The sequence below is a fragment of the Salvelinus alpinus genome, chromosome 31, assembly GCF_045679555.1.
Source record: "Salvelinus alpinus chromosome 31, SLU_Salpinus.1, whole genome shotgun sequence".
Taxonomy (NCBI): domain Eukaryota; kingdom Metazoa; phylum Chordata; class Actinopteri; order Salmoniformes; family Salmonidae; genus Salvelinus; species Salvelinus alpinus.
The window spans coordinates 31,005,145-31,017,615 of record NC_092116.1 but is presented as its reverse complement, the minus strand read 5'-3'; the positions used below and the strand labels follow the sequence as shown (position 1 = coordinate 31,017,615).

Sequence of the window (12,471 nt, the reverse complement as noted above, 5' to 3'; positions counted from 1 at the left end):
AGGGAGAGAGGGAGGGAGGGAGACAGGGAGGGAGGGCAGGGAGAGAGGGAGGGAGGGAGGCAGGGAGACAGGGAGGCAGGGAGAGAGGGAGGGAGGGGAGACAGAGGCAGGGAGGGAGGCAGGGAGAGAGGGAGAGAGGGAGAGAGGGAGGCAGGGAGAGAGGGAGGGAGGGAGACAGGGAGGCAGGGAGAGCAGGGAGGCAGGGAGAGAGGGAGGGAGGGAGGAGAGGGAGGGAGGGAGACAGGGAGGGAGGGAGAGAGGGAGGGAGGGAGACAGGGAGGGAGGGAGACAGGGAGGGAGGGAGGGAGGGAGGGAGGGAGGGAGGGAGGCAGGGAGGGAGGCAGGGAGGGAGGGAGGAAGGGAGAGATAGAGGGAGGGAGGAAGGGAGAGAGGGAGGGAGGGAGGAAGGGAGAGAGGGAGGCAGGGAGGGAGGGAGGGAGACAGGGAGGCAGGGAGAGAGGCAGGGAGGGAGACAGGGAGGGAGGCAGGGAGAGATGGAGGGAGGGAGGCAGGGAGACAGGGAGGCAGGGAGTGAGGGAGGGAGGGAGACAGACAGGGAGGGAGGCAGGGAGAGAGGGAGAGAGGGAGGGGAGGCAGGAAGAGAGGGAGGGAGGGAGACAGGGAGGCAGGGAGAGAGGGAGGCAGGGAGAGAGGGAGGGAGGGAGGGGATGCAGGGAGAGAGGGAGGGAGGGAGACAGGGAGGGAGGGAGACAGGGAGGCAGGGAGAGAGGGAGGGAGGGAGACAGGGAGGCAGGGAGAGAGGGAGGGAGGGAGACAGGGAGGGGGGGAGACAGGGAGAGAGGGAGGCAGGGAGAGAGGGAGGCAGGGAGAGAAGGAGAGAGGGAGGGGAGGCAGGGAGGCAGGGAGAGAGGGAGGGAGACAGGGAGGGAGACAGGGAGAGAGGGAGGGAGGGAGGGAGAGAGGGAGGGAGGGAGGGAGGCAGGGAGAGAGGGAGGGAGGCAGGGAGAGAGGGAGGCAGGGAGACAGGGAGGCAGCAGGGAGGCAGGGAGGGAGGCAGGAAGGAGGCAGGGAGGGAGAGAGGGAGAGAGGGAGGGTAGGGGGAATTAGGTGAAAAGTAGCTTTTGAGAAAAACGTACCAATATAATATATAATATATAATTCAGACCTGTTCATGTTCAAAGCATCTGGTACAAAATATTCATCTCATAAGTCAGCTCATTTCAATAAAACATTTAAGTCTGTGCTGGAAAAACATTTTTAAACATTTTAAAGTAAAGTAATATTCAAGTCCTACAGTAGACGCAGACTACCTTATTAAGACACAATGGAAAACAGTCAAAAACTAAATTAGAAATCCAATCATTATAAACAAAGTAACATCAACATAATATGATTATAACAATTATTATAACCTAACTTAACCTGATTGCTTGATTCTATTCCAAAATGTGTGAGATGACGACAGTGACGTTGCCATGACAACTGTCCCACGATGTATTGCGCGCGTGTAGCGTCAGGCAGCGGCTAACAAAATGTTACCATTAATATTTCAAAGCCTCAGGAATAGGTTTTCCCGCTCCGCTAGATTTAACATTAAAACAAGTTTGCAGCGGGTGACAAACACAAACACACACAAAAGCGCAAAGACACACACACACAGGAAAATATCAACAGCTAAATACACTCTATCCCCAGAGTCACCACGTTATTGCTGCTAATATAAACATCATTAGTAAAGGTAATTAATTCACCAACGAATAATTACTCAGCTAAAATAAAACCAATTTCTCCTCCTCTTGTCTCTGTCTCTCTCTCTCTCTCTCTCTCTCTCTCTCTCTCTCTCTCTCTCTCTCTCTCTCTCTCTCTCTCTCTCTCTCTCTCTCCTCCTCCTCTCTACTCCTCTCTACTCCTCTCTACTCCTCTGCAGTGATTTCCAATATCAAGTCATCTCCTTCCAGACTAGTATCAGTGTTCACATGGATCACCGTGACAACCCCAGTCAGCGGAGAGTTGACCACAGTCTCCATCTTCATAGCTGACAGAACACAAAGTGGCTGACCCTTCTCCACCTTCTGACCAGGCTCAACTTTGACCTCGATGACCTTTCCGGGCATGGGTGCCCCCACCTGACCCCGGACGGACTTCAGAGCCTTAGGATGGAACTTCATCTCCTGTAGAAGGGGGAGGTGGGGAGATCAAATCAATCATCAATCTATCAAAGATTTGATGGATCTATAAGATCCATGGTGTCTTTGCTCTTCAACAGTGAGACCTAGATTGATGTCATGAGGATATGAATAAAGAGAGCAAGGTAACAGCAATGCTCCCTTCAACCTTGAGATCAAACGTTCACAGTCTTGTCCAGTCCAGTCCAGTCCGGTCCGGTCCGGTCCAGTCTAGTCTTGTCCAGTCCAGTCCAGTCCGGTCCGGTCCGGTCCAGTCTAGTCTTGTCCAGTCCAGACTTCAACCTTCAATCCGTCTATTAATTAACCAATAAATCAGACTTACCTTCATGGCCACATTATCTTTGACCAGGACTGACCGCAGCTGACCGTTGAGCTCAAAGAACACTCCTCTCTGACCTGTCTTATTCAGGTCTCCCACCGCTAGGGCCTTGATGTGTAACGTCTTCCCCCTCTCTATCTCCACCTGGGAGGGAAAGGGAGGAAGAGGGGGATGGAGAGAAAGAGGAGAGGGGGAGAGATGTAGAGAGAGAGAGAGCTGTAATGTACAGTAGCTATTTTCAGTCCTCTGTATCTCGTATATGAATCTGTACTGTCTCCAGAATCACTCTGTCCTCTGTGCATGCATGATTTCAGAGACTATTTCAGTCTATTTTAGTCAGGGGTTTGAACTGTTTCAGGGAACAGAACAGAAAACTGGAAAAATTATATTTTTCGAGGAACAGAAACAAAACCAGGAATGAAAGTGACCTATATTGTTCCTGAACAGAACCGCTATTTTAAAAACATGGCATTCCGGATTAACATTGGATTCCAGATTAACATGGGATTCCAGATTAATATGGGATTTGGGATTCCGGATTTCTTGCTTATCCCCTTCTGATTCCGGGATTTTTCCTACCGGAATTTTGGGAAAACCTGAGAATTTGGAAATCTAAGGAAGTCTCAAGGTTTTGCTCGCCTGAGGTAGAGTATCTCATGATAAGCTGTAGACCACACTATCTACCTAGAGAGTTTGTCTATATTCTTCGTAGCCGTCTATTTACCACCACAAACCGATGCTGGCACTAAGACCACACTCAATGAGCTGTATACGGCCATAAGCAAACAGGAAACCGCTCATCCAGAGGCGGCGCTCCTAGTGGCCGGGGACATTAATGCAGTGAAACTTAAATCCGTTTTACCTCATTTCTATCAGCATATTAGATGTGAAACCAGAAGAAAAAAAATCCTAGACCACCTTTACTCCACACACAGAGACACATACAAATCTCTCCCCCGCCCTCCATTTGGCAAATCTGACCATAATTATATCCTCCTGATTCCTGCTTAAAAGCAAAAATTAAAGCAGGAAGCACCAGTGACTCGGTCAATAAAAAGTGGTCAGATGACGCAGATGCTAAGCTACAGGACTGTTTTTCTAGCACAGACTGGAATATGTTCCGGGATTTTTCCGATGGCATTGTGGAGTACACCACATCAGTTACTGGCTTCATCAATAAGTGCATCGATGACGTAGTCCCCACAGTGACAGTACGTACATACCCCAACCAGAAGCCATGGATTACAGGCAACATCCCTACTGAGCTAAAGGGTAGAGCTGCCGCTTCAAGGAGCGGGACTCTAACCCAGAAGCTTATAAGAAATCCCGCTATTCCCTCCGACGAAACATCAAACAGGAAAAGCGTAAAAACAGGACTAAGATTGAATTGTTTTACACCGGCTCCGACACTCGACGGATGTGGCAGAGCATGCAAACTATTACAGACTACAAAGGGAAGCACAGCCACAAGCTGCACAGTAACACGAGCTAAATTCCTTCTATGCTCGCTTCTAGGCAAGCAACAATGAAACATGAATGAGATCATCAGCTGTTCCGGACGACTCTGTGATCACGCGCTCCGTAGCCAATGTGAGGAAGACCTTTAAACAGGTCAACATTCACAAGGCTGCATGGCCAGACGGACTACCAGGATGTGCACTCCGAGCATGCGCTGACCAACTGGCAGGTGTCTTCACTGACATTTTCAACCTGTCCCTGACTGAGTCCAACATGCTTCAAGCAGACCACCATAGTCCCTATGCCCAAGAACACGAAGGTAACCTGCTGTCACGGATCCCTCCGGACCTGTCATTACGCACACCTGCTCCCAATTCCACGTAATTAGTACTTGTATAAGTGTGTCCTTTGTTCACCATTTGTCCTGTCGGTTATTGTTTCCATGTCCGTTGGTGGTGTGAGTACCCATGTCCGTTGGTGGTGTGAGTACCCATGTCCGTTGGTGGTGTGAGTACCCATGTCCGTTGGTGGTGTGAGTACCCATGTCCGTTGGTGGTGTGAGTACCCATGTCCGTTGGTGGTGTGAGTACCCATGTCCGTTGGTGGTGTGAGTACCCATGTCCGTTGGTGGTGTGAGTACCCATGTCCGTTGGTGGTGTGAGTACCCATGTCCGTTGGTGGTGTGAGTACCCATGTCCGTTGGTGGTGTGAGTTCCCATGTCCGTTGGTGGTGTGAGTACCCATGTCCGTTGGTGGTGTGAGTACCCATGTCCGTTGGTGGTGTGAGTACCTATGCGTTGGTGCAGCTGTTATGCTGCGTGCTTTATATAGTATGTATTACGGGTATCGTCCCGTGTCGTTCAACGAGGTTTATCCTCACTCTTTTGTTAAGGTACAGCCCAGTGTTTTTGTGTACGTGTTTGTTTTGGGTGCATTAAAAACCCCTATTGTGTATTCCTGCCGTCTGTCTCCAAATCCTTTATACCAGCGTGACACCTACATGACTACCGACCCGTAGCACTCACATCTGTAGCCAAGAAATGCTTTGAAAGGCTGGTCATGGCTCACATCGACATCATCATCCCAGAAACCCAAGATTAACTCCAATTTGCATACCGCCCCAACAGATCCACAGACGATGCAATCTCTATTGCACTACACACTGCCCTTTCACACCTGGACAAAAGGAACACCTATGTGAGAATGCTATTCATTGACTACAGCTCAGTGTTCAACAACATAGTGGTCTCAAAGCTCATCACTAAGCTAAGGACCCTGGGACTAAACACATCCCTCTGCAACTGGATCCTGGACTTCCTGACGGGCCGCCCCCAGGTGATACGGGTAGGTAACAACACATCCGCCACGCTGATCCTCAACACGGGGGCCCCTCAGGGGTGCGTGCTCAGCCCCCTCCTGTACTCCCTGCTCACTCATGCCAACATGACCAGGCACGACTCCAACACCATCATTAAGTTTGCGATCACACAACAGTTGTAGGCCTGATCACCGACAACGACGAGACAGCCTATAGGGAGAAGGTCAGAGACCTGGCTGTATGATCTCTCAATGCGATCAAGACAAAGGAGATGATTGTGGACTACAGGAAAAGGAGGACAGAGCACGCCCCCCATTCTCACTACAGGGCTGTAGTGGAGCAGCTTGAGAGCTTCGAGTTCCTTGATGTCTACATCACCAACAAACTATCATGGTCCAAGCACACCAAGACGGTCATGAAGAGGGCACGACAAAGCCTACTCAGGAGACTGAAAACATTTGGCATGGGTCCTCAGATCCTCAAAAAGTTCTACAGCTGCACCACCGAGAGCATCCTGACGGGTTGCATCACCGCCTGGTACGGCAACTGCTCGACCTTCCAACCGCAAGGCACTACCTCTGTAGTGCGTACGGACCAGTACATCCCCGGGGACAAGCTTCCTGCCATCCAGGACCTCTACACCAGGCGGTGTCAGAGGAAGGCTCTAAAAATTGTCAAAGATTCCAGTCACCCAAGTCACAGACTGTTCTCTCTGCTACCGCACGGCAAGCGGTACCGGGCGCCAAGTCTAGGTCCAAAAGACTTCTTAACAGCTTCTACCCCCAAGCCATAAGACTCCTAAACAGCTAATAAAATGGATACCCAGACCCCTCTTCTAAGCTGCTGCTACTCTCTGTTATTATCTATGCATAGTCACTTTAACTCTACCTACATGTACATATTACCTCAATTACTTCAACTAACCGGTATCCCCCCACATTGACTCTGTACCGGTACCCCCCCACATTGACTCTGTACCGGTACCCCCCCACATTGACTCTGTACCGGTACCCCCCCACATTGACTCTGTAACGGTGCACCCCCACATTGACTCTGTACCGGTACCCCCCCACATTGACTCTGTACCGGTGCCCCCCCACATTGACTCTGTACCGGTGCCCCCCCACATTGACTCTGTACCGGTGCCCCCCCACATTGACTCTGTACCGGTGCCCCCCCACATTGACTCTGTACCGGTGCCCCCCCACATTGACTCTGTACCGGTGCCCCCCCACATTGACTCTGTACCGGTGCCCCCCCACATTGACTCTGTACTGGTACCCCCCCACATTGACTCTGTACCGGTGCCCCCCCACATTGACTCTGTACCGGTGCCCCCCCACATTGACTCTGTACTGGTACCCCCCCACATTGACTCTGTACCGGTGCCCCCCCACATTGACTCTGTACCGGTGCCCCCCCACATTGACTCTGTACCGGAACCCCCTGTATATAGCCTCCACATTGACTCTGTACCGGTACCCCCTGTATATAGCCTCCACATTGACTCTGTACCGGTACCCCCTGTATATAGCCTCCACATTGACTCTGTACCGTAACACCCTGTATATAGTCTCCACATTGACTCTGTACCGTAATACCCTGTATATAGCCTCCACATTGACTCTGTACCGTAACACCCTGTATATAGCCTCCACATTGACTCTGTACCGTAATACCCTGTATATAGCCTCCACATTGACTCTGTACCGTAACACCCTGTATATAGCCTCCACATTGACTCTGTGCCGTAAAACCCTGTATATAGCCTCCACATTGACTCTGTACCGTAACACCCTGTATATAGCCTCCACATTGACTCTGTACCGTAATACCCTGTATATAGCCTCCACATTGACTCTGTACCGTAACACCCTGTATATAGCCTCCACATTGACTCTGTACCGTAATACCCTGTATATAGCCTCCACATTGACTCTGTACCGTAATATCCTGTATATAGCATCACTATTGTTATTTTACTGCTGCTCTTTAATTATTTCTTACTTTTATTAGATTTTTTAAAAACGTATCTATTTGTTACATAAAACATATTATTCTTAAAACTGCATTGCTGGTTAATTAAGGGCTTGTAAGTAAGCATTTCACTGTAAGTTCTACCTACATCTGTTGTATTCGGCGCATGTGACAAATAAAATATGATTTGATTTAATTTGAACATTACAACCAGTGTTGCTATACTCTCTCTCTGTACCTCAGTGTTGCTATACTCTCTCTCTGTACCTCAGTGTTGCTATACTCTCTCTCTGTACCTCAGTGTTGTTATACTCTCTCTCTGTACCTCAGTGTTGCTATACTCTCTCTCTGTACCTCAGTGTTGTTATACTCTCTCTGTACCTCAGTGTTGCTATACTCTCTCTGTACCTCAGTGTTGCTATACTCTCTCTCTGTACCTCAGTGTTGCTATACTCTCTCTGTACCTCAGTATTGTTATACTCTCTCTCTGTACCTCAGTGTTGTTATACTCTCTCTGTACCTCAGTGTTGTTATACTCTCTCTCTGTACCTCAGTGTTGTTATACTCTCTCTGTACCTCAGTGTTGTTATACTCTCTCTCTGTACCTCAGTGTTGCTATACTCTCTCTCTGTACCTCAGTGTTGTTATACTCTCTCTCTGTACCTCAGTGTTGTTATACTCTCTCTGTACCTCAGTGTTGCTATACTCTCTCTCTGTACCTCAGTGTTGTTATACTCTCTCTCTGAACCTCAGTGTTGTTATACTCTCTCTCTGTACCTCAGTGTTGCTATACTCTCTCTCTGTACCTCAGTGTTGTTATACTCTCTCTGTACCTCTGTGTTGCTATACTCTCTCTCTGTACCTCAGTGTTGCTATACTCTCTCTCTGTACCTCAGTGTTGTTATACTCTCTCTGTACCTCAGTGTTGTTATACTCTCTCTGTACCTCAGTGTTGCTATACTCTCTCTCTGTACCTCAGTGTTGCTATACTCTCTCTCTGTACCTCAGTGTTGTTATACTCTCTCTGTACCTCAGTGTTGCTATACTCTCTCTCTGTACCTCAGTGTTGCTATACTCTCTCTCTGTACCTCAGTGTTGTTATACTCTCTCTGTACCTCAGTGTTGTTATACTCTCTCTCTGTACCTCAGTGTTGTTATACTCTCTCTCTGTACCTCAGTGTTGTTATACTCTCTCTCTGTACCTCAGTGTTGCTATACTCTCTCTCTGTACCTCAGTGTTGTTATACTCTCTCTCTGTACCTCAAAATTGTTATACTCTCTCTGTACCTCAGTGTTGTTATACTCTCTCTGTACCTCAGTGTTGCTATACTCTCTCTGTACCTCAGTATTGTTATACTCTCTCTGTACCTCAGTGTTGTTATACTCTCTCTCTGTACCTCAGTGTTGTTATACTCTCTCTCTGTACCTCAGTGTTGCTATACTCTCTCTCTGTACCTCAGTGTTGTTATACTCTCTCTGTACCTCAGTGTTGCTATACTCTCTCTCTGTACCTCAGTGTTGTTATACTCTCTCTCTGTACCTCAGTGTTGCTATACTCTCTCTCTGTACCTCAGTGTTGCTATACTCTCTCTCTGTACCTCAGTGTTGTTATACTCTCTCTGTACCTCAGTGTTGTTATACTCTCTCTGTACCTCAGTGTTGTTATACTCTCTCTCTGTACCTCAGTGTTGCTATACTCTCTCTCTGTACCTCAGTATTGTTATACTCTCTCTCTGTACCTCAGTGTTGCTATACTCTCTCTCTGTACCTCAGTATTGTTATACTCTCTCTCTGTACCTCAGTGTTGTTATACTCTCTCTCTGTACCTCAGTGTTGTTATACTCTCTCTCTGTACCTCAGTGTTGTTATACTCTCTCTGTACCTCAGTGTTGTTATACTCTCTCTGTACCTCAGTGTTGTTATACTCTCTCTCTGTACCTCAGTGTTGCTATACTCTCTCTCTGTACCTCAGTATTGTTATACTCTCTCTCTGTACCTCAGTGTTGCTATACTCTCTCTGTACCTCAGTGTTGCTATACTCTCTCTCTGTACCTCAGTGTTGCTATACTCTCTCTCTGTACCTCAGTGTTGCTATACTCTCTCTCTGTACCTCAGTGTTGCTATACTCTCTCTCTGTACCTCAGTGTTGCTATACTCTCTCTCTGTACCTCAGTGTTGCTATACTCTCTCTGTACCTCAGTGTTGCTATACTCTCTCTCTGTACCTCAGTGTTGCTATACTCTCTCTCTGTACCTCAGTGTTGCTATACTCTCTCTGTACCTCAGTGTTGCTATACTCTCTCTCTGTACCTCAGTGTTGCTATACTCTCTCTGTACCTCAGTATTGTTATACTCTCTCTGTACCTCAGTGTTGTTATACTCTCTCTCTGTACCTCAGTGTTGTTATACTCTCTCTGTACCTCAGTGTTGCTATACTCTCTCTCTGTACCTCAGTGTTGCTATACTCTCTCTCTGTACCTCAGTGTTGCTATACTCTCTCTCTGTACCTCAGTGTTGCTATACTCTCTCTCTGTACCTCAGTGTTGCTATACTCTCTCTGTACCTCAGTGTTGTTATACTCTCTCTCTGTACCTCAGTGTTGTTATACTCTCTCTCTGTACCTCAGTGTTGCTATACTCTCTCTCTGTACCTCAGTGTTGCTATACTCTCTCTGTACCTCAGTGTTGTTATACTCTCTCTCTGTACCTCAGTGTTGTTATACTCTCTCTCTGTACCTCAGTGTTGTTATACTCTCTCTGTACCTCAGTGTTGTTATACTCTCTCTGTACCTCAGTGTTGTTATACTCTCTCTCTGTACCTCAGTGTTGTTATACTCTCTCTCTGTACCTCAGTGTTGTTATACTCTCTCTCTGTACCTCAGTGTTGTTATACTCTCTCTCTGTACCTCAGTGTTGTTATACTCTCTCTCTGTACCTCAGTGTTGCTATACTCTCTCTCTGTACCTCAGTGTTGTTATACTCTCTCTGTACCTCAGTGTTGTTATACTCTCTCTCTGTACCTCAGTGTTGCTATACTCTCTCTCTGTACCTCAGTGTTGCTATACTCTCTCTCTGTACCTCAGTGTTGTTATACTCTCTCTGTACCTCAGTGTTGTTATACTCTCTCTCTGTACCTCAGTGTTGTTATACTCTCTCTCTGTACCTCAGTGTTGCTATACTCTCTCTCTGTACCTCAGTGTTGTTATACTCTCTCTCTGTACCTCAGTGTTGTTATACTCTCTCTCTGTACCTCAGTGTTGCTATACTCTCTCTGTACCTCAGTGTTGTTATACTCTCTCTCTGTACCTCAGTGTTGTTATACTCTCTCTCTGTACCTCAGTGTTGTTATACTCTCTCTCTGTACCTCAGTGTTGTTATACTCTCTCTCTGTACCTCAGTGTTGTTATACTCTCTCTCTATACCTCAGTGTTGTTATACTCTCTCTGTACCTCAGTGTTGTTATACTCTCTCTCTGTACCTCAGTGTTGTTATACTCTCTCTCTGTACCTCAGTGTTGTTATACTCTCTCTCTGTACCTCAGTGTTGTTATACTCTCTCTGTACCTCAGTGTTGTTATACTCTCTCTGTACCTCAGTGTTGTTATACTCTCTCTCTGTACCTCAGTGTTGTTATACTCTCTCTCTGTACCTCAGTGTTGTTATACTCTCTCTCTGTACCTCAGTGTTGTTATACTCTCTCTCTGTACCTCAGTGTTGCTATTCTCTCTCTCTGTACCTCAGTGTTGTTATACTCTCTCTCTGTACCTCAGTGTTGTTATACTCTCTCTCTGTACCTCAGTGTTGTTATACTCTCTCTGTACCTCAGTGTTGTTATACTCTCTCTCTGTACCTCAGTGTTGTTATACTCTCTCTCTGTACCTCAGTGTTGCTATTCTCTCTCTCTGTACCTCAGTGTTGCTATACTCTCTCTCTGTACCTCAGTGTTGTTATACTCTCTCTGTACCTCAGTGTTGTTATACTCTCTCTCTGTACCTCAGTGTTGTTATACTCTCTCTCTGTACCTCAGTGTTGTTATACTCTCTCTCTGTACCTCAGTGTTGTTATACTCTCTCTGTACCTCAGTGTTGCTATACTCTCTCTCTGTACCTCAGTGTTGTTATACTCTCTCTGTACCTCAGTGTTGCTATACTCTCTCTCTGTACCTCAGTGTTGTTATACTCTCTCTGTACCTCAGTGTTGTTATACTCTCTCTGTACCCCAGTGTTGTTATACTCTCCCTCTGTACCTCAGTGTTGCTATACTCTCTCTCTGTACCTCAGTGTTGTTATACTCTCTCTGTACCTCAGTGTTGTTATACTCTCTCTCTGTACCTCAGTGTTGCTATACTCTCTCTCTGTACCTCAGTGTTGTTATACTCTCTCTCTGTACCTCAGTGTTGCTATACTCTCTCTCTGTACCTCAGTGTTGTTATACTCTCTCTGTACCTCAGTGTTGTTATACTCTCTCTCTGTACCTCAGTGTTGTTATACTCTCTCTCTGTACCTCAGTGTTGTTATACTCTCTCTCTGTACCTCAGTGTTGCTATTCTCTCTCTCTGTACCTCAGTGTTGTTATACTCTCTCTCTGTACCTCAGTGTTGCTATTCTCTCTCTCTGTACCTCAGTGTTGTTATACTCTCTCTCTGTACCTCAGTGTTGCTATTCTCTCTCTCTGTACCTCAGTGTTGTTATACTCTCTCTCTGTACCTCAGTGTTGCTATTCTCTCTCTCTGTACCTCAGTGTTGTTATACTCTCTCTCTGTACCTCAGTGTTGCTATTCTCTCTCTCTGTACCTCAGTGTTGTTATACTCTCTCTCTGTACCTCAGTGTTGCTATACTCTCTCTCTGTACCTCAGTGTTGTTATACTCTCTCTCTGTACCTCAGTGTTGTTATACTCTCTCTCTGTACCTCAGTGTTGTTATACTCTCTCTCTGTACCTCAGTGTTGTTATACTCTCTCTGTACCTCAGTGTTGTTATACTCTCTCTCTGTACCTCAGTGTTGTTATACTCTCTCTGTACCTCAGTGTTGCTATACTCTCTCTCTGTACCTCAGTGTTGTTATACTCTCTCTCTGTACCTCAGTGTTGCTATACTCTCTCTCTGTACCTCAGTGTTGCTATACTCTCTCTCTGTACCTCAGTGTTGCTATACTCTCTCTCTGTACCTCAGTGTTGTTATACTCTCTCTGTACCTCAGTGTTGTTATACTCTCTCTCTGTACCTCAGTGTTGCTATACTCTCTCTCTGTACCTCA

The 12,471-nt window shown here is 46.9% G+C and overlaps 1 protein-coding gene across 2 annotated transcripts in view; it reads right to left on the bottom strand.

Annotated features, from left to right (window-relative positions):
• Positions 1-293: 293 nt before the first annotated feature.
• The window catches only part of LOC139561273 (pyruvate carboxylase, mitochondrial-like), a 516,102-nt gene continuing 503,924 nt past the window's right edge, over positions 294-12,471 (bottom strand). Inside the window, exons 25-26 of one of the 2 annotated variants that reach the window (XM_071378259.1) lie at positions 2,470-2,610; positions 294-2,132 (exon numbers count right to left, since the gene is read on the bottom strand). In XM_071378259.1, coding sequence (XP_071234360.1) covers positions 1,875-2,132; positions 2,470-2,610 — 399 coding nt within the window. In that variant the 3' untranslated portion in view covers positions 294-1,874. The remainder of the gene's footprint in view (positions 2,133-2,469; positions 2,611-12,471) is intronic. The other variant, XM_071378257.1, reaches the window with a different exon arrangement.